We start from the raw sequence: 23,049 nt of genomic DNA, 5'->3' as shown, positions 1-23,049 counted from the left end.
CTCCTATTCTCTATGTTCAACTGATCCTGTGATAAGAAAACTCTCTTTCCCAAGTAGGTCTAGGGCTGGATTTGCTTAGTAAAGAAAATACCAAGTGTGGTGCCAAAAAAATGAGGAACACATCAGAAAAGAGCTTGCAATCAAAAAACTGTCCGTATCCACACTCAAAACCTAGGCAGCTGGGCTTGCTTAATCATAAAACCATGGACAATTTCAGTGAGTTCGACAAGAGTTTGATGCACTGTCATGCTGCAAAACATTTCAATCATTATAATGCGTGCAGCTTGTTTCAGTGTGGCACATTACTGGCAGCATTATAATTATTTTCACAAATGGAAGAATTCTTCTTTAATAATTTCTCAGCCAGACACATGCACTTACGTGAATATGATAATACACACCATCTTTATTCATGTGCTGCATTATTTAAGAATAGACATGTTTATTTTGGCAAATTTCCTTTCCCATACAGGTCTCTCCTTTCTCTTTTTCATCATCTAAGGTTACTGCAGAGTATGTTATATTGTATAATCATATCTTTTCCATTGAGATCTTCTCCAAAATGTGATAGTCTGGAACACGGACTGTGTTTAGAATAGGCAAATAGGCAAATTCTTTCCCAGAGTTCCCATCTTTCAAAGACTGAAACTGCTTTCCCTTGCCTTTGAAAGTGGCAAACCATCACTCATCCTCTAGAGGTCTGAAGAGACCAACTCAATGGGGTAGGGTACTGTATTTCATTTCTAGGAATGGTTAATGTCAGTGTTGATCAGACTGCTCATCCTGTTGTCCTTTCTGAACGTAGCAAGGTGGTAATATTTGTTGACAAATCTATTGTCAGCCAATAGTCAGTGGGGTATGATTTATCATAGTCTCAAACAGTTTAGAACTATTCAAGAAAAAAGTTGATTCTTCAAACGCCTATTCATGAAAAACCTGTGGAGAACAAAGCAGCCATCACACAGTAAAAATTAAAAAGGATTTCTTCTCACTTAAACCTAACACCCTGATTTCTTAGAGAATATTAATAGTTTAATGACCTCAGCCCCACATCACTACACAGCACTTCATGGGGGAAAAAAAGAAGACACTGAGGTATTGGCTTTGCTGAACTCATTCATTGGAGTGGGATTTTTATTTAAGTTTAGGGAACTAAGCCCACTGGTGATTAATAGTTAAAATGAGAAATTTATTTAATTGAATATTATATTCCATGAAGTGTCATCACTCAAGTTATGGAAAAAATATTTTCTGTAGAAGTTTGCTGAACCACTAAGGAGGATAAAATAAAAATTGACACTGCCTTCTTATTGCAGGGTAAGCTTGGTGTACCCGGATTGCCAGGATACCCAGGAAGACAAGGTCCAAAGGTGAGCTGTAAATGAGCTGTATATCTTGTGCTTTGACTTTAGTCACGATGGCAGTTATTTTATTTGTGTGTTTGGGGAAAGCAGGGTGTGAGCCTCAAAGCAAGGGCCATTTTTCACATTTTCTTTCTTGACAATCACGTTCTGAAATAAAATCTTTAAATATGTTGGATCCCTAAGGCAGGCTCTTTAAGGAGCACTGTCTTTCCTCTTCTTAACTCTACTGCCTTCGAACCTTTGGCATCCTCTCATGAGTTGTGTTTTTGTGCGAGCATCAGACTGGCATGCATTAAACAATTTGAAAATGAAATAACTGCTGATATGCTTGAAAGAGAATGAGCACTATATTGACCACTAAATGGATGCTGATAGTGATGGGGATTTTCCGTGTGGTACAAGGATTCCATTTGTGTCATTATTGCTTCTTCCATAGAATAAGCCATATTTCTTTGAAACATATAATTTAAAATTTTCGCCATGTTTTCCTTTTGCTTCTGTTAAGACAAACATGACAAAACCCAATCCTTAGTTGATTTATGTGCCTACGTCTATCCTTCAGCTATCTTTTATGTTTTGATTGCAATAGAAAACCATATAGGTGGCTTCTGGTTTAAGTGGAGGCTTATATTTTTAAAACATTTTTATGAAACATATTTTTAAAAAGGTCGTCCTAACACAGCTTTAGGAAATGGGCATGCTAAATGAATTGCAAACTCTCTTTTTTGAGATTAGCAAGAAAGAAAAAATGGAATGAAAAATAATTCTACAGACATTTCCCAGTGTAGGGGAGGCCATTAGGGAGACATTGCGTCTCCAGACTGTCTCAAAGATGACTCGTCTAGGGAAATATCGCAAGTAAAAGAATCCCTTACCCCTTCTACACAACTGAACAATCAACCTGCAGTAAAATCCTCAACTTTGCTCTACTTTGGGTTTTATTTTTATTTTCAAATTTGAAATTTTGATTTTTTGGCAGAAATACAACTTCCTGGCTGGCTAAGCAAAGTGCTTTTCTGACTCTGGCCTATACTTTTCTGTCAAGTGAATGAACTATCTGAAGAATGCTTATTCACTGAACACTCTGTGTTAGTGAAAAATATCAAAACTGTCTATGGAAAGTACTCATGAAAACTATTCACCTTGAGAGACACGGTTTTTTGCTTCTGTTTCTTAGCGCAAATGTCTGAGATTTCAGTCTCTCTTTTTGTTCCCCTTTAGAACTGTCTTTTGAAAAGTCTAAGATCAAAGAGGTTTTACATTATTCAGTTCTAAGAACAAATATAACACTTCAAATAAAAGTTGATTGATTCTTTTTTCAGCAAAGACTTGATCAAGAATTTCATTACATTAAATTTTTAACACATGAAAATTGAAAATAGTTCTCAAGCTGAATTCACTGTTTGCTCTTCTAATTTGTCACTTAAACTTCCAAGGAAGAGCAATAACAGCTACGCTACATCGGCTCACTAGAGACTTGTTTTGAAACTTATTCACAGTCCAGTTCAAATTAACATAAGGGAGAGAGAAAAAATGAAGCAGCAGAAAAACATATTAGCTGTGTAAAGCAAATAAGAAACCTTGTCCCAGTATTGTCAAGAAGGTCCACACTGTTCTTTTTGTTGTCACTTGCTTTACATTATTTTTCTTCTGAGAATTGTTCGTAGAGTACTGCCATTATCTGATAATTTTCACTATATTTTTTTTCTCCCGTCCAGTCCCTCTCGATTAACACAACTGCAAAAAGTACTGTGTATATGTAAGATATTTACAACCAAGTCATGCCTATTAATGCCCGATCATTAGAATTTGTTTTTCCCTCTGGCCTTTTAATTATAAAAAACATGCTTGGGCTTCACAGAGTAGAATTTTCAGAGTTTTATTCACATTTTAAGTTATAACTGGTGAAGAATTAAAAAGAAAGGAAGAAAGGAAAGAAAAGAAAATCTCTTACTCTTCTCCCACCAGTGAATATCAGTCAGGTTTTCATTAGAGTCCATGTCAGTGAAGTTGTACTGCCCCTACGTCATTAATGGGTAATTGGAATGGTTGTGTGAAACAAGATTCATTAAAAGGAAAGCATCAGTAAGAAAAAGAGAAAAAAGGAAAAAATACTTACTGACATTTCAAAGAAGAGCACCAAGAAATTCTATTTTAAGTTTTTGTTGTATGCATTTTATTTGCCGCTAAAATACTAATAGCGAGCTGCACAGATACAGATGCATTATCACAGCAGGGAGTCTGGCCAGTAGGTTTAGTGGCTGGCCAAACCACACACTGCTTTGATTTTCATCTCCGGTCACTTACAAGTATATTTTATCAAGTCTATCACTTCTTTGACCCCAAGTCCCTTATGACAAATTAACACCTTGGCAGGTAACAAGTCTGCTGTCCCTCTGGACCTGTATACCAGAAATAAAGAAGAAAATAGTACTGCTGAGATTAGACCGGGCCGTTAGCAGGAGGAAAGGGGAGAAAAAAGGAGAAGTAGGAATAATGCCTGGAAGCAGTTCCTATATATAGAAACAATCTCCCCATAAATTCTGCGTACGAGATGAGCATATAAGCACATGTACAAGTTGCACGTATCAGTTAAATGACACTGGCCAGTGGTCAGCCTACAGTGAATAAAGCCCCTGAAGTAATTTACAGCTCAGTAAAGTGAATAGAGGACCACTGTTCAGGTGTGGCAACACCTTACGATTACTTTGAATGAAGTTATTTTCTAAAAGAATTCCTATACTGTGAGGCAACAAGGCCTTGTTTGTTCCTCTTCATTATGATATAGTTATTTCTAGTGGGCTGTTACTGATAACTTCTTTCCTACTGTTAAAACCAGTGCAGATTTAATGAATACTTTATTGTCTAATAAGATGACAAATAATGTCCATTCTATACATTGATTTTTTTAATGCATTCTGGAATTGAGGCATTATGGTAAGTTAATTTGCAACTATTCATCAGAGCTGTCACACTTGCAAGTTTGACGTGTATAATGTACATGACTTTGGAGGTCTGCTTTACATATAAATTAAATGTTGGCTATACTACTGTTTTGCTATTGATATCCTCTGATATTTGCATTGATTTCTTACGTAGGGCTCAACCGGTTTCCCAGGATTTCCAGGTGCCAATGGAGAGAAAGGTGCAAGGGTATGATAATTCATGCTTGCATGACACTTAATTAACTTTTGGAACTCAGTGCTATGGGAAGTCACTGAAACCTAAGGATAGAAGCTGCTATCTAAAGAACTCTAAAAACAGGCTTTTCACGCTTAAGGTGAACCTCTACAGTTATGTAAAATGGGACATGCTGAGACACTAGTTCTCATTCTTTAAGGTATTAATCTAAATACGCAGGAACTTGGACACTTTCTCACTGCGTATGCTACCACAATTATATATTTGAAAAAGAGACAAGAAATCACCTTTGCTGAAGCATCTTTTTTGACAGTATAGCTGAGTGAGTTGGCAAGGACTATTTTCCTGTATCCCATGAATTATCCTGCTACCATGCAATTTACCCTTAAGGAAATTCAACTTGTATTTCATAAGTATTCTGATTTGCCACAAGCTTTTTTATAGGCTGAGCTTCGAAAATGCAAAATATACCAGACAAGATGAAGAACATATACTATTACATATATTAAAAAATAGATGTAAAATGACAGCTTTTGCTGCTTTCTTTACTTGAAGCAGGTAAGGGAAAATCTGTTATGCATATTCTTCAAACTGTAAAAATGAAATATAGGTTAGAAAGAAGGTCACTGTGCCGTCGTCTTTAAAGCTCAATTGAACATAGCAGAACATGTTGTTAGAAAGATGATGAAATTAAGAGAATGAGTCAGAATCCGTAGATCATAGCAACTTAAAGTCAAACTGAAGTAATGTATATCATTGTTCTTAAGAATCTATTTTAATTTGCAGCACGAAAGCAACACGATTTTAAGATGAAATGTATGAAATCCAATTGCATTTGCATTGCTTATGTATGGTTTAAATTGTTCTTGTATTATTTTAGCTAAGATAAAGATATGTTGTTATGGACAGACACAAGCAATAAAACAATATTCAGTTCATCCTTGTTGGGAAAAATGAGACATGACTGCTGATCAAGATATCAGATTAAAAAAACAAGTAAAATGATAACATCAAAGACCAGACTTAAAATTATGAAAATCTAATTATATTGATCCGTTATCAGGCCTTCATAAAGCTTTCAATTCAGTTAGGATACTAACCACGTAATTAATACCATGAAACTGCATGCATAGAATGTCTATGCAGCATACTTAAGTATTATGCTGATCATCAATGAGACAATAACTGCTGGTTTTGTAATGTGAATCAGGTATTATTATACACCTTGCCTAAAGGGATATCATTGTGTTTTATGCTACCACGCACACTGGTACTAGGAAAGACAGTCATTGTCCCTGAGAAGTTCACAAGCTGTGTAGCATTTTAAGAACAACACATAATTTTTATTTTGATAAGTGAAATAAAAGCTATATAAAAAAAAACCTCAAGAAAACAGGTGTGTGCATTTAATTGGTTTCCAATAAAAGCAAGCTTTGTGCTAAAACATCTCTGCTGATTTTCTGTTGCTGTTGTGTTTACCTCAGAGATTAGAAAGTACCAGTCATCAGGTTCCTTTTTCTACCTAAAGAATACTCTATTGAATTATAAGCTTCTTTGCATTAGAATGCACAGCAATACTAATGCCGAGCCTAAGGAAAGAAATCTGTTGAGTATGATTAGGAGATATATTGAAGCAAAAAATTAAGGGCTAGTATTCTGGCAAGTTCTGTATCTCCATGCAAGTCTGCAGAATCCCTGTAGGTATTACAGTCCCTATTTCTGTTATAAAAAAAGAGAGGCTTGCCCTTTCTTTGCGCTGTTAACCTGTGGAGCTGTCCATGGGAACCTGGCAACTTTGTCTTCAAGGTTTTTATTACACTGGAAATGATGCCAAGTGCTTTAGACTGCTGCAGAGGGACTCTGCTTGTTGTGTGCCATCTTCGCTACTATTTTAAAGTAGTTTAAAATGTTCTAACACCTATGACAGAATATGACTCTGAGGCAAATTCAGTGCATTTAGCTACAAGTCCCGGTGAACTCAGAAAGATAATCAATTTTATCAAGGACCATGATTCTGTAAATTGAAATGCAAAGTAGATACTTAAAGATAACATTTAAACCTAAGGGAGTTGCACTCTGCCCCCACTTCAGTAAAAAAAACCCTTTATCTCACAAATACAGTGTCTGCTAAGGTGATTTCTGTGAACTTTTCTCTACAGGGTTTACATGGCAAACCAGGCCCCAGAGGACAGCGAGGACCAACAGTATGTACTTTTGCTTTGCAATTTAGAGGCTTTCCTATATTACTTGCCTCCACTATACTGTGAAGAATTATTTTGATTTGATTACAGTATCCAATAATTACCCTCAAGTGCATCTGTGTTAAATTGACAGGGTCCAAGAGGCTCAAGAGGTCCCAGAGGTCCCACTGGCAAACCAGGTCCAAAGGTAGTTGTCAAGCACACTGTACAGGTTGGCTACAGGCTGTTTCTTTTAAATAAAATAGAGGTCTAACCTTTGAACATATTGTCTTTGCTTTCTAGGGTACTGCAGGCAATGATGGTCCTCCTGGCCCACCAGGTGAAAGGGTATGTGAAAGCTTTTACGTACATGCTGTTTTTCCCACTATGTAGGAGTGTGATTTGAGGGTGGGAGGGTTGTTTTAATTCTCCCTCTCATGCCTTTGCCCTTCTTCGACCAGAGTAAGCAGAACTGACAAAGCCTCAATTCCAATGATGCTTTTCACAAAGTTATGAAAGGGGTAGCTGAAGTTTGCTGAAAGCTTCTTCCATCTGTAGCTCGGTTTTGTACAAATAGGACACACAGAATTACATACACACTTTGTATTACATCCATGCACTTTGTATTTATCCATGCAAATTACAGTTGTACTTACCAGCCTATGCTCTTAAGGATGCCCCATTTACTGCAGCGTACTGCTTGTTTATGAGATTTACAAATCACTCGAGCCATCTCCAGAAGCTTCTTTCTTAAAGCAGCTGATTTTTTTTGTTCTGATCAGCTAAGAATTCCCTTCAGCCTACTTTCTGCATGCTTGAGAAATCCTATTGTGCTTGCTAAAATAAAATTTTCTGCTTGCTATTATATTACCAATCAATACACAAATCCAATATACAGTCAGCCCATTACACAGCAGTATATAACAGAAAAACAATATTAATAAATCAGATTGCAGCACTTGAAAACCGACTCAGATAGTTTAAGTGGACATGCTTTCTGCCAAAGTATTTTTGCAAAGCTTAAGAACAAACTTTTCTTTCGTAGTCATATTTCATTAAACTGCTAACCTTTTTCGTGTGGAGAATCTATAAATCCTTTCCCAGTACCCACCCCCAAGTCCCAGTGATCTCCAGAAGTCTTACTCCTCAGGAGGGAGTTCCTTGTGCATTTTCCCCCCTTCCGTAACGTCGCTTTGTTACACTATTTCCTTGCTGAATACATGCACGCTTGGTGTAACAATACTGGCGGAACAGCAAACTGTTTTTGCTAGAATGACTAAGCAAACTGAAAAAGGAAAAAGGCCATAGGATCAGACCACATGGTTTGATTGAGTTGATTACTGGAGATAAGGACATCCATAAAACTAATGATAGCAAGAGCATGGCATGAGTGTGTTCTAGAAATCTCGAATTTTCAGTTTGTGTGTCTGCAGAAAGCAATTAAGGTTAATTTTGTTTGGTTTATCCTTAGCAGTTGCAAGTAGAGTATTAATAAACATCTGTCTGCTGTACACACGTAAAGGAATGCACATGCCTTTATATCACATTTTTCTGCTTAAGAAAAGGATTCCTTTCCTTTTGACTGAAAGCCATTAAAGCACATGCCAAAAAAATTAATACCAAGTACACTGGAAACAAAAGTTTTAGTTTACTAAAAACCTTTCGTACTCATCGTTTTAGCTCTTTCATTCCTGAAGCAGAATATTACTTAACTGTCTAAGAGACTGGTTAGTGGGGCAGGACAGTGGTTCTTGCAGTAAAGAGGAGAAGTAGGAGACAGAAGAACAGAAGGAAACAGTAGGAAACAGGAGAACAGAAGGAAAGTTGGGGACTGGAGAATTAGACTGTAGCCCGTACATATGGAAGGCAACACTCCAAGGGAGGCTGCAGTAAGAAGTTGAAAGTACCTCTGTATCAAGCAAAAGACAATGTACCAAGTGGAACATAGAGAGCGGGGAATAACTGAAAGTTTGGGTAAAACAGGAATGATGTGGCAAGTAAGAGAGAGACACAGGGGCAGGAAGCTGGGATTCAAGAGAGGAATGAGTCAACTAGGATGTTGGGTGTAGAAAACTAGGCATAGTCCAAGAAAGGAACTGTAGGTTGTTTTACGCTGGGGGGGACCATCAGAGGCAGACTACCAGAAGGTGAATAGCAGAGCCGTGTGAAGGAGGAGTTTGCTGACAGCTCCAAGAGGTTGTGAGGAAGAGAAGCTGTGGGGGGACTGAAAACAGTGAGCAGATCAATCCAAGATGAAGGCATCCCTGGAGAGAAATTGATTAGAGCAAAGAGATGAAGAATCGCAGAGCACCACGTCTCATATCACTCGTGTAATATAAGTGTGGGGTATCTATTTGCTTCCCAATAGGGGTGAATCTCAGCCAAAAAATAAAACTGTCATTTCTACTCCGCTGAGACTATTTCAGGTACCAGACATGTAAACATTAACTAATCTGTCCTGTGTAGCTACTGTTAAAATGAAATTTAATGACAAAAAAGAGAATGTAATTTTGATAACATGCTGTTAGTATTCTAGTGCTTTTTCTCACATAATCCATCAGTCCAGCAGCTTGAAATCTGCAAGCCATATTGTGAATTAAAAAAAATGCAAATCTTCTTTCCTTAAAAAGCCTCAAGATGTGAGGATCAAAGTACAGTGGGAATTTATGAGAAAGAAGGTGCAACTAACAGTAAAACTTTGAGTTGTGCTCTTATAACCCAATTCCTCAGAGAGACCAATTTCTTTCATATATTTTGTACAGCAGCTGAGTCAATTTTAATAGTTTTCCTCTATAAAACTCCTTCATTTTTTTGTGAAACTTTATGTTTTATGTTATACCCAGAAGCAAATGAGGAAAGGTCATTTGTTCACAGAGACAGCAGCATTAAAAAAAACCCAAACCCTCATATGGAGCATATTTGTGTGTTATGGAGGTTTCAGAAACAACCTTACACCTGTTTTGGAAGAGAAAATAAAAATGACGGATGGTGCAGTAAGATCGTAAAGATTTCTTCCTTTACCTAGCGCTTCTTAGTTGACTCAGATTTAGTATTACAGTATAATCAAGGTCTGCCCTGCAATAAGATTCACTTAAGGGCAAATTCTCCTAGGTTGGGCACAAGCGATCCTCTCCCACAGCTACATTCACACACTGCTTCGCCTACTGCAGGAGGCAGCCACGCGCTGGAAGTGAGCCTGGGCTCTAGTGAGTGAGGTTTATGGAACTCAGAAACAGCTGGCGCTTTATCAGAGGAGCAAAAGAGTAGCATAATTTGGGAGATGTGGCCTCCTGCTTCAAGTCTTTTGCATCAAACTTCAAACCAACATTTCTAACATATTTTGACAGCTGATGTGTTGGCAAAACCAGATGTCATATACCAAGTAGAATAGGGTAAAGTCTTGCACTATATGACTAGGGTACATGGCTCTGCTGTGGGACCACGTAGAATAAATAAGGTTTTTCAAGTTGCTACTCTTTGACTTAGCACACTAAAAACTAAACAGGAAAAATTCTTTTAATAAGCTGACACGGTCCCTTTCAGCATATCAGCAATAAATTTTAAAAGCTGGCCTCCGTTGTGTTTGGTGATAACTTAGTCATGTAAGCTAGTGCTTTGTGTAAATATCTGTGTATAGATGTACGTGGACATACGTGTATGTACACATGTATATGTATATACTTGTACATATACATACACAATACACTAACTCACATGATCATCTTTAACTAAATCTGTAAAACCATGTTGCATGAAAATTGTCTCTCTCCATATATATGTGTATATACAAAACTATATAAATAAAATGTTCATGCGTCATGGGGTTCTTTTCAGCTATCAACTATTTTTCATGATAGCAAGAATGTTGTATTTAGTCCCTGGTAACTCTGGAAAGCTTACTCTATTTGGAAGTTTGTACTTGTGTACTGGCTTGAAATATTGTCAGAGTGTAAGAACTGCCAAAGATGAATGTTGGACTCAAAGTTAAAAAGACCACCAGACTATTAATTAATGCCCATGTTTTATGCAACACAGAAAACAATGTTTCTTACTCACAATTGATTCCTACTTTATTATGCACAGTTTCAGGGGTCAGACGCAGACATACTTTATATAAGTAGTTTTTCTTTTTTCTTACTGCATTCCTACACAGGCAGTATTGGTTTCAGGAAATCCCCTCCAATGTCCGTGCATGTGAATTGTTGCTACCAATATTTATGGCAGTGGAGCTGATGCTTCATGCTTATAACCAGACATTATGTGCAGAGTTCATAGCAAACTTTGCAATCCAGTGTCATGGCAGCTAGAGTAAAACTTTACGTGTTTGGTTGCCTTTATACCAGGGACCACAAGGGCCTCAGGGACCTGTTGGATTCCCCGGACCAAAGGGACCTCCAGTAAGTATCTTTTTAATTAAGTACGTGCAACAACAGGAATGTTATTTTTCATACAATGTTTCTGAAGTTAGTACTTGAAGATTTATTTAAGGGATGGTTTATGTATAGATTACAAATATGCTATTATATATATTAGCTTTAAGGCTAAGACAAGAACGCACATATTCAAAATTATCATAGGTGCAGCTCATATGACATTCAGCATAATGTACTAAACTGCAAGTCTTCTAGTATGTTGATGCCAATGTCCAGGTGACAGACTGAGTTTAGGCAAAATAGTAGTTTGCTGGTGTATATTTTTTTTAACAATTGATTTGTTGAGGAAAAAATGAAGAGGAAGGAGACATTCATTAGTAGCAGAAATGTATAGAAGTAATAGCACATTTGAGCTGCAGCCTGAACTAGTTATACTGCTCTTCTAGTGTGTTTCTGCTCATGTGGAGTAAGTACAAAAGCATCAAACCACCTGTGATTTTTTTCACCCATGCATTTGTTATTTTTTTTCCAATGCCAAAAACTGAAATTTCATCAAATACTCCTGTAATGCGTAGTTTTGTGTTAACTGAGTCATTAAGCAAAGAAAAATGGAAGGGAACTATAGGGACTTCCCATGATTTCTGAATTTACAGAAATCCATTTTGAACATGCATGCATTTGACAACCTAACAGTCACTCTCCAAGAAATTGCTAACACACATCAGGGAGGACATAAGGCAAATGTGTTATTAAAATCAGTTAGCTGATGTAGGAGCAGTTAAGCTGTACCGAAGCCTAGTCTAGAAAAAACAAAGAGATCAGAGGTTCTTACAGCTAATTGCACACTTTTTTTCAGAATTAAGGATGGCTAAGAAATGCTTTGATTTATGTATTTTACAATTTCAGGGGCCACCTGGAAAAGACGGCCTGCCTGGGCACCCAGGGCAGCGGGGTGAGACTGTAAGTAAATGTACTCTACTGTGCTAGTGTTGTAAACCTCCAAAGGCCATGACTGTGTGGTCAAAACTAAAGAAACGGAGACAACAGAGAAAAAGGGGAAGAGGCTGTAGTTTTCTTACAGTTGGTAGATTAGGTATGAGAAAGCTTTATTTTGTTTCCGTGCTACAAGAGAGAGGTTATTCTTTGCTGTGCCTGGTTAGTAACATCACAATGAGCTTAAATAGTCAGTAGAAGTAAAAGAAATTAATACTCAGATCTCCATTTTAATAAAGATTTGTCAGGCGATTACTATATGGTTCTTTTCTCACTGAATGCCATGTAACATAAATAATATAATAAAAAGTCTTACTAATGGTAAGCAGCTAGGAAACTCAAAAGCTAACAGCTTTGGAAAGTAGGATCAGGAATGATTCAACCTGTGAAAAAAATCTTAAATTTTGAAACTATATCCTATGTAATCCTCCTAAGAATCACGATGAATAAATTCTGGCAGCAAAATGAAAAAAGTTAACATGTAACAGTTTTACTGGAATTATTTAAAAAAACTGTCTACTTCTGTAGTGCCAAAACCTTACTCCTGTCCCACTGAAATAAGATAAAATTCTTACTCAGATTTTTCAGAGCTAGAGAAAGCCATAAATGAATTTAGAGAGAAATTTTCTCAGCATGTAGAATGTGTTTTGGGTTCCAACTTCACTGGAAATCTGTTAGTGACTGCTGAGTCACTTCCACTGCTGGAAGGGAGAGCGCAGAGCTTGAAGTAACACATCATTCTGAAAAACTGTATTTTCTTCCACTAGTACTGTAGCATTGTAATGCTTTGCAACGATAGTGGCTCTTTTGTGTGTGAGAGAAACATTACTGACTGCTTCTTTGTTCTTTTTCTTTGCAATGATGCAAAGACTAGTCTTGTGTACCATAAAAATGAATTTGGATCATTGTTCCGAATGCAGGAAGCTCAAAATTGTCCTTTAGTCTGATAAGAAAAAGCACAATTACTATTTTCCCTTCATTCTTATTTATTTGAACATGAGCCAGTAACGTGCCATTACGGCAAAGAATGCTAATAGTGTCCTGGGCTGCAGCAGGGTGATCTTTCCCTTCTGTTCAGCCCTGCTGAGGCCAGTTCTGGGCTCCTCAGTGCAAGAGAGAGCGACCTACTGGAGAGAGGCCAGCAAGGGGCCGCTAGGATGATTAAGGGACTGGAGCATCTCTACTATGAGTAGAGACTGATAGAGCCGGGACTGTTTAGCCTAGAGAAGAGAAGGCCCAGGTCAAATCTTATCGAAGTATATAAATACCTGAAGGGAGGGTGTAAAGAAGATGGAGCCAGGCTCTTTTCAGTGTTGCCCCGTGACAGGACAAGAGACAATGGGCACAAACTAAAACAGAGGAGGTTCCATCTGAACATCAGGAAACACTTTTTTACTGTGAGGGTGACCAAGCACTGGAACAGATTACCCAGAGAGGTTGCAGAGTCTCCATCCTTGGAGATACTCAAAAGCTGTCTGGACATATTCCTGGGCAACCGGCTCTCAGTGGCCCTGCTTGAGCAGGGCAGTTGGACCAAATGACCTCCAGAGGTCGCTTCCAGCCTCAACCATTCTATAATTTCTTGATTTCACTCGTGACTAGAAATGAAAGATGCAAAATACAATGAAACTATGGACTCTGCTACTGTGTGATGTTTGGACCATGTCCCTCTGGGTTCAATCAATGTTGTGGTTCTCTAATTTTGTATCTCCTTTGGTTTAGTAGGGTTAGACTGACATAAAACTTGAGTAATTTAGGAGCAAATGCAGCTTTTCGTTAGCATTGTTTTCTGCCCTGTGTATATGTATACTTGGGCCAGGATTATTTTAAAAATATTTTTTCCCCATGGGTTCTCATGTATATGTTTTTGTAGAAAAACAGGTTTTTTTAAAAACAAAAAATAAACTTGTTGACTTCTTTTTTCAATGAAGATTTCCATTTCAGATTTTTTAAAAATGTATATATCAGAAAACATTCATTGCACTCACTGGTAAATCAGGGTCTTAAGCATTCTGTTTCTTATTTAGGCGTATATCTCATTAAAGTTCAGTGGTGCATGTGGGCATTATAACAATGTAGGCTGAGAGACATATGCAAGCTTAACAAATTAGAGCGCCAGATTCCCAGATTGCACTCTGCAGCTTGCTCATGGAATAATAAGCATATGTTGACGACAACTGAGGTAAGTATTAGTGGAGAAAAGGCTACGGTTTCTTCCCCCAGTAAGCCACATGCGCTTTGAAGAACTGCCATTATTTGCTGAAATTCTAGACATAGGAACAGCAATACCGTGATAAATAATTTGGAATATAAATGTAGGAATAAACTAGATACCGAAAAACAATATTAAGCTAGTTTGTCCTTAGAAGTGATTATCAATTTCAGTGATATCAATCTCAGATTGGCAGGAAGCATCAACTGCAGAGATTGTTAGATTGTCTGGTGTTATGCAAGAATTTAGTGTTTCATGCCTGTGAAAGGATAAAATAGAAGTATACTAGCTGTTTCGTCTATTAGAATTAATCAAGGAGCTTCTTCTTACTACAATAAACTCAGTTTTATTAAATTGTCTTTCACAGAAAATAAAAAAAAATGGAGGCTAATTAGGCACTTACAGTCATGAGACATTAGTGTAAATTTTTTAATACTAAATATTTTAGATGAACCCATGGGATGTTCAGGTCATCTTCAGTATTTGCTGCCGAAATCTCCTTTGTTTATTACTTCTTTTACAAATCTGAATCTGTAGGAATAGATAAGTTGGTGACACGAGAGAGAAAGCAGAGTAGTAAAACCATCATTAGCATCAAGAATCATTGAATAGACTGCAAAGAATCAATGCATTCTGCAAACCTGGGAATAGCAGGTCTTCTCAAGGTACTTTCAGGAAATGGGTAATATTCAACATTCCTTTGTCTTTCCTTGCAATAGGCTTCAGAAGAAGCTTTGACCGTGTAAGGGAAGGGACACATGAATGATTCCATCTGCAGCAGTTCTGATTTTCAGTCATTAGAGCAAAGGGGTACTTTTGTATTTGTTTTTAATCTGGATCATTTCAGAGGTCTGAGAGAGAGTGCCTAAACAGTTATGGGCCAAACTGAACCATGAACACTGTGTTCAGTTTTGGGCCCCTCACTACAAGAAGGACGTCGAGGTGCTGGAGCGTGTCCAGAGAAGGGCAACGAGGCTGGTGAGGGGTCTGGAGAACAAGTCTGATGAGGAGCGGCTGAGGGAACTGGGGGTGTTTAGCCTGGAGAAAAGGAGGCTGAGGGGAGACCTCATCGCTCTCTACAACTACCTGAAAGGAGGTTGTAGCGAGGTGGGGGTCGGTCTCTTCTCCGAAATAACAAGTGATAGGACGAGAGGAAATGGCCTCAAGTTGCGCCAGGGGAGGTTTAGATTGGATGTGAGGAAAAATGTCTTTACTGAAAGAGTGGTGAAACATTGGAACAGGCTGCCCAGGGAAGTGGTTGAGTCCCCATCCCTGGAGGTATTTAAAAGACGAGTAGATGAGGCGCTTAGGGACATGGTTCAGTGGGCATGGTGGTGTTGGGTTGATGGTTGGACTCGATGATCTTAGAGGTCTTTTCCAACCTCAATGATTCTATGATTCTATGATTCTATGATAACGTCTGGCTGGCAGCAAGAAGAGAATCAGATTGAGGAAGGTAAAAAAAGCTTAAAACGGATCTGATGAAATGGGGCAACTGTCAATGAGACTGTGCCCAGAGGAATGCTGAGCAGGGCCCAACATTTATAAGAAATGTGGGCCAGATGACACCTTTGTTTTCACACAGGTGAGCAGAGTAGGAGGCAGATACAGGCTGCTAGGCAGGGGATGCTGTGTGGAACCCTGGATGTGATACAGCAGTGAATGCACTCTCCTAACTTTATGCAGCAACACACTTCCAATATTTGAAAGAAAAAATTTAGCACGTTTCAAAGATACATTAAACACTGCTACTATAAAGTGATGTTGTCATTCAGCTTATTGACTAATTTTAGACGGAAATCTGGGCCCACTGATTAGAAAATAAAAATTCAGTAAAATTTGCCAGTGTTCTGAAAAACTGTCCCAAAAACATTTCCCTTCTATGCTCTGCTTCCCAGTTTTCGTCATCATATCAATTTCTCATTAACTTCATTCTTTTTGTGGCACTCATGCTGCCTTTTTTACCGTCTTTATGCAACCTTCATCTTCCTTGGATCTCTATTTCTTTTCATTTTCTTTCTGTCTAACCTCCCCTTTATCTTTAATGCCCCTCCAACTAAATCCACCATCTGTGTCTTTCTTAAAAAGCATTTGTATGTCTGGCTTATGATTCATAATGTATATATGTAAAAATGTATTTTCAGCTGTCTTTTAGCTGCATCACTTATGCACTCAGACTCACCTAATCAGGTTCACCTAGAGAGATCTGTAAAATTGACTGGTATTTTTACTGCTGTACCACCTCAGAGAGATTGGAACTGATAGAGATGAGAAAGATTCATCAGTATTTCACTTCTAAGTACACACAGGAAAAAAGAATTTCTCATTTTTATTTCCTGAAGGGAAGGAATGTGTGACATGGGATTTCTCTTTCTCATCTTCATCACAGATATGAATTTTGCTCTTCTGTATCTTGTCCTGGGTAACATGGTATTCTATAATTATTTCACAGGGTTTCCAAGGAAAAACTGGTCCTCCTGGTCCTGGTGGTGTTGTTGGCCCTCAGGTATATCATTTAATTTCATAGTTAACTTCATAAGACCAATGTTTAATGGTTATATTATGGCTAAGGCGGTTGCTTTTGTTGTATTAAAAGGACCATATCAATGGTTATATTAACTTTTGTAACAAATTATGCATAACAATTTTAGAAAGGTGTACTTAGTGATCATTAGTGATTCCACAAAATATGCAGATGTTGGGGTTACCTTTCCACTTCCTTTTTTGTGTGTTTTCTTCATGTGCTTAAGAAGTTGGTGCTTTACAGAAGTCAAGAAGACAGAGTTCTCTACCATGAAATAGTTTAGAAGGAACAATACAACATGTGACCTTCTTGTCAGAGGCCAAATTTCAGTCACTTTTAGATTGTGGAGAGATTCACTATCAAAATTTCATTTGATCTAATCTTACTTATTTGCAAGAAAATCAAGCATTTGGATTGCATGAGCTTTTTTAGGTAATTCCCTCAGGGAAAATTTTCTGCTAGTGAATCTGAAGAGATATCTTTCAACTCTCCTACCTTCCAATTCATCTTATTCAGAAAAAGAACAGTACAGACAGTGTTTCAAGACAAGCGTAGTACATGGATTTCCCTCCCGTGTCCTTTTTGTAACCTCCTCCCATACGTGGGTACGCACCATTTCAAAGTTTCATTGCTGAAGGAGGAAGGTCGGGATTTCACTCTTTGGAAGCTGTACAGACGCGTCTGCAGGCAGAATGCAACGCAAGTTTTATTTTATAGGACAAAGATGTTTCGTAAGTCAGCTTTGCCTGGAGGGAAGGTGAGGAATGTATGCTAACCAGTGGTAATACTGTTTTCTAACAGATATTCATAACAGCTGGATATTAAGAATCTGCTTCTCCCCACCTCCACCCCCCCAAGACATTAAATACCTTGAGGTGACTGAAGGTTTACTTTTGTGCTTAGGGTCCTACTGGGGAGACTGGCCCAATTGGTGAAAGAGGTCATCCAGGTCCTCCTGGCCCACCAGGCGAACAAGGCCTCCCAGGTGCTGCAGGAAAAGAAGGTGCTAAGGTATGATGTGGCTCTGGGGAACAAATTAGAAGGGACAGATAAATTGCCGCCAGTCTCACTTTTCGAATCATCACGCTGAACATGCAGAATAAAATCAGAGCATACAATATAAAATCATGATTAGCGCGTTTCACCCAGAAGGATTTTGAAGACTGGAACATTCCAATTTTAGAGCTGTGTCTGCTTCCATTGAAATAATGAGAATTCTCTTGAGCCAATAATCAGTAATTTTGTAATAAAAAATAAAAAACTAGTTTACATATACCACACATTCACTATGGAAAGACGTAATAATGACATGTTCACACCAAGGTGGAAAATTGTACACTGGCATTTAAAGTAGGATGTGTAGTACTGGCTGCAAGGCAGAATTTCACTGACTAAATTTAGCTCTTTGCTTACTTTTTGGCCACCACTGGGGCACAAGAAAAATATTGCTTATCTAGTTACTATGTAATTTTATTCAATCTTCCATTTTAAATAGGCATTGTAAATTTTTAATGAATGTATCTTTAAACTTTTTTATGGCTTGCTGTGTTTTTCACTATTTATATTCTATAAATAATACTGTATTTTGTCAGAGCTTGTTATAAATTTAACCATATTGATAGACTAATGTACTGAAAATCTTAAAAGAATTAGGTGGGGGCGTACTCTTTTTTGTCATTACTATAACTAGGACTTGGTATTTCAATTTCTTCACTCATGTAATTACTAACATAAGCAGTTTACACTTTTTTTTCCTTAAATCAAAATGTAATATATTTCCCAGGGTGACCCAGGCCCTCAAGGCATTCCTGGGAAAGATGGACCAGCAGGTCTTCGTGGTTTCCCTGGAGAGAGAGGCCTTCCAGGTGCTCAGGTATGATATAAGCACTAGAACAATTGATATGATGTTTCTAAATACAAGAAACAATGGATTAACTCTTTTATTTTATGGAACCTTCTACTGTGCTTAAAAACGAATGCAGTAGGAGAACAGACATCAAGCATGCAACATTGTTAAGTATCACTAGCTATGTAAGCAAAAAGGAATTTATTCGGTTTTCTGTCTTTGGATTTTTACATTCTTCCTATTACATGTGTTGCAAAAATAACTCTTGATCTTTCTAGTGTAAGAGATAAGCTTTTTTTTTCCACCCCCCCATTTTTTAGGGTCCAGCTGGTCTGAAAGGAGGGGAAGGCCCACAAGGCCCACCTGGCCCAGTTGTAAGTAAACATAATAATTTTATGGAAATATAAACAGTATTACATAGTAACCTTTTTTCTTCTTTACTTGCTGTGGTGTTTTCATCAACACAGTCTGTAAAACAGCAGACAGATGTGTGTCATTCAAAATGATCAATAATTATTTTCTACTAATTATCCATACTAATAAACATTCAAGGAATGGGAAAGTTGCAAATATCTTAAGGCTTCTGCTATCAGTAGGTATGAGATTTACTTGCTCAATACTTGCCAGTTACACAAGTTATTGCTGAGTTGAAAGAGGTTTTCCATAGTGGAAAATCTATGGATAGTGGATAGTGGACTCATGCAGTTGTGGTGGGTTGACCCTGGCTGGACGCCAGGTGCCCACCAAAGCTGCTCTATCGCTCCCCGCCTCAACTGGACAGGGGAAGAAAAAGTACGATGAAGGGCTCGTGGGTCGAGACAAGGACACAGAGATCACTCACCAATTACCGTCACAGGCAAAACAGACTCGACTTGGGGAAATTAGTTTAATTTATTACCAATCAAATCAGAGTAGGATAACGAGAAATAAAAAAGACGTCTTAAAACACCTTCCCCTCACCCTCCCTTCTTCCCGGGCTCAACTTCACTCCTGAATTCTCTACCTCCTCCCCCCGAGCAGCACAGGGGGATGGGGAATGGGGTTTGCGGTCAGTTCATCACACATTGTCTCTGCCGCTCCTTTCTCCTCACTTTTCCCCTGCTCCACGAATTTCTCCAATATGAGTCCTTCCCAGGGGCTGCAGTTCTTCACACACTGCTCCAGCGTGGGTCCCTTCCACGGGGTGCAGTCCTTCAGGAACAGACTGCTCCAGCGTGGGTCCCCCACGGGGTCACAAGTCCTGCCAGCAAACCTGCTCCAGCGTGGGCTCCTCTCCACGGGTCCACAGGTCCTGCCAAGAGCCTGCTCCAGCGTGGGCTTCCCATGGGGTCACAGCCTCCTTTGGGTGCATCCACCCGCTCTGGTGTGGGGTCCTCCACGGGCTGTAGGTGGATATCTCCTCCACCATGGACCTCCATGGGCTGCAGTGGGGCAGCCTGCCTCACCATGGTCTTCACCACGGGCTGCAGGGGAATCTCTGCTCCAGCGCCTGGAGCACCTCCTCCCCCTCCTTCTTCACGGCCCTTGGTGTCTGCAGAGTTGTTTCTCTCACACATTCTCACTCCTCTCGTCCGACTGCTGTTGTGCAGCAATTTTTTCCCCCTTCTTACATATGTTGTCCCAGAGGCGCTACCACCGTCACTGATGGGCTCAGCTTTGGCCAGCGGCAGGTCCATCTTAGAGCCGGCTGGCATTGGCTCTATCGGACATGGGGGGAGCTTCTGGCGTCTTCTCACAGAAGCCACCCCTGCAGCCCCCCCCGCTACCAAAACCTTGCCATGCAAACCCAACACAGCTGTGTTCCCTTTGTACGACTGCAGTTCACTCATACAGTTGACCTACATAATGTTTAAAACACTGCTGGTGTTCTGCATGGCCTAAGCTAGCTTTTAAATATGTGGCATCACTACTTTCACTCCCTTATTCCTGCATCTAATATTTTGAATCATATACCAGCCTATGTGTAAGTTCTGATTCATTTTAACTCATTGTGAAACAGATTCTTTTTGTTTAGATTGGGATAGCAGAATGTTTCGTCCATAAAGAATAAAACTGATAAATATTCTACTCATGTTCAGTGATATCCGTATAGTTGCGAAATGTCACATAGTCTATTTCTTTCCACCACTACTTTACAATTTCTTATTTATTTGCTATCTTAAAAAAAGTTTGAAGACAGTCCTCTCAGAATCTGTTGAGATTTTTCACTCAGAGTTTGGAGACCTCAGCATGCTTAAAGAAGGAACCACATCTTAATCCTGTTTTGAAGTGCTTTGAAATTGGTACAGAAAATGATATAGCAGCAGGCATACTATACCATTCTTTTTGCCACAGTATCTACATATTTTTCAATGAAAGTTGAGATTCTGTAGGAAAAGGGAAAAATTGTAGAGCAAGCTTAAGAACTTTGAGAAAGTATGATGAGCATTGTACAAGACAATCTTATTTTGGAAAATAGTAACATGCAACTTGAAATCTCCCATTGAAATCCATGAGAAAATAGATCATGCCAGAATATAAGAATGGCTTATTAACAATACCATTTTATGAATATGTAAAGAAATGATGCAGTATACAGTTACTTAAGAATTTTAGAAGATAAGATGACCAAAACCCATCCGTTGCTTTGAAGACTCTCTCTTTACTGTACTTCTTGTGTGGACCATGCCTATAGACAGGATCAGTGAAACTGTTACAAATTATGTTTGCTTGGCTAATAACAGCTATGTAAAATCATGTCATGCAGTAATATTCCTTCTCAACATTTTAAGCTTAACATAGGCATAAAAATGTATTTGCCAACTTTTTGTATTGCTGTAGTTGTTTTTCTTTATGATAGAGAGAAAAGCAGTGATATGTACTCATATATTACTCAAAAACAGTAAATTATTCTCCCTTGAGTAGTGTGACTAGGCTTTTTCTAGATGGCCCTCTGCTCAACAACTCTTTACATTTGGATTTTTGTTTCACATTTGGACTTCTACTATTTATACCTCTGCTGCCTCTTTCACTTCAGTTTCTGGTAGTTATCCACTGAAAGGTATTTGAAGTAGGATATGCTTAAAGTTACCTATTCTCTGTTGTCATTTTTTATGCAAGGCAGTTCTACAGGGATGCACTGGTATTCAAAACATGGTACAGTTATTCCCAAATGTGAATTGTGTGGATTTTGACAGTCATCTTGTCAACTTATTTCTTTCATTCAGTGCAACTGAAGTAAAAAAATAATCAGCACAGCTATTCCTGTTAGACAAAAAAGTAACGGAGGAGCTGAAATTCTATGCATTTCAACAATAAAGCTCTCATGTCCCTGCAATTCATATTGAGATTAGAATGTATTAAACAGGGAGGAAAAGAAACCAACGTAGTATAAAGGTTCTTGCTTTTGGATTATTTCTACATTATTGGAAAAGATCTGCTGTAGCACATTTTTAAGGTTTACTTCTTGATTTCTTAATACTTGGTACTTGAATTCTTAAAATTAATTATTGAATTCTTAATGCCTTTAAGCTTCTATTCTTTAAATCAAGAACTTGCATTTGTGATTTACAGTTCTTCTTAACACCATGCAGTACATGTACGTTCCCAAAAGGCAGCAAAACAAGGTAGCTGGGAATGGAGTGGAATGGAATGGAATGGAATGGAATGGAATGGAATGGAATGGAATGGAATGGAAGCTAGTAGGGAGAGTCGAAAGGGATACCATCCCACCCCATTGGAAGAACCTGAACTGTTGGAAGAAAAGATGAATCAAAATCAAGAAAGCATAGACCAGAATAGTCTCTTCAATGTAAAGGTCATGTCTTCATTCTTTGTTAAAGGAGGCCCTAAGGCTGGACTAACCTCTCAAGCAGATAGTTAGTTCAGGTGCAATGAACCAGAACTCTTCTGAGCGTGCACAAACCAGACAGCACAAGCATACCTGACATTTAACACACCCCACTTTCCCAGACAGGATGCCCACACCGTAGCTGTGCCACTACTATCGTAGTTTCTCATAAATATGCATCACATAAGGTTGTGAGGCAAAAGCACGTATCTTGTTCAGTGACGGTTGTCCATATTCTGAAATACACGTTTGTATTTAAATTCAGATGATCCATGTTTTTCCAATTCTTGTAGGGTGTGTATACATTAGTGTTTTAGTTCAAAACACCAGAGCCTTTTTGAGGCGAATGTCTCAATCATCCCCATTTACCATCCTTTGGTTCAAATCATGGAGCTCTCTTGGAGCTCATGAACAGTATTCCTTTCATGTGAAACTAAATTGGAATAGAAATTCCAGGAGTGCTTGTAATAAACGCCAGCTAATGGGAGTTCAGTGCCAGACTAGAATTATCATGAAGTATAGTCCAGAAATACACAGAGTATGGGTGTCAGGAGCAGAGTACCAACTGCTTCTTCACTTTATAAATC

General features: G+C 38.5%; 1 protein-coding gene across 3 annotated transcripts in view; it reads left to right on the top strand.

Annotated features, from left to right (window-relative positions):
* Window positions 1-23,049, top strand: part of COL11A1 (collagen type XI alpha 1 chain) — a 166,757-nt gene that overhangs the window by 91,610 nt on the left and 52,098 nt on the right. For all 3 annotated transcript variants that reach the window (XM_076337918.1, XM_076337919.1, XM_076337917.1), the window contains 11 exons: window positions 1,317-1,370; window positions 4,464-4,517; window positions 6,665-6,709; window positions 6,840-6,893; window positions 6,989-7,033; window positions 11,029-11,082; window positions 11,965-12,018; window positions 16,716-16,769; window positions 17,691-17,798; window positions 18,571-18,660; window positions 18,954-19,007. In XM_076337918.1, the coding sequence (XP_076194033.1) occupies window positions 1,317-1,370; window positions 4,464-4,517; window positions 6,665-6,709; window positions 6,840-6,893; window positions 6,989-7,033; window positions 11,029-11,082; window positions 11,965-12,018; window positions 16,716-16,769; window positions 17,691-17,798; window positions 18,571-18,660; window positions 18,954-19,007 (666 nt within the window). The remainder of the gene's footprint in view (window positions 1-1,316; window positions 1,371-4,463; window positions 4,518-6,664; window positions 6,710-6,839; window positions 6,894-6,988; window positions 7,034-11,028; window positions 11,083-11,964; window positions 12,019-16,715; window positions 16,770-17,690; window positions 17,799-18,570; window positions 18,661-18,953; window positions 19,008-23,049) is intronic.

This window comes from Aptenodytes patagonicus, chromosome 5 (assembly GCF_965638725.1).
Source record: "Aptenodytes patagonicus chromosome 5, bAptPat1.pri.cur, whole genome shotgun sequence".
NCBI lineage: Eukaryota > Metazoa > Chordata > Aves > Sphenisciformes > Spheniscidae > Aptenodytes > Aptenodytes patagonicus.
Note: the sequence above shows the minus strand (reverse complement) of the source record. Positions and strands in the feature narration are given on the sequence as shown.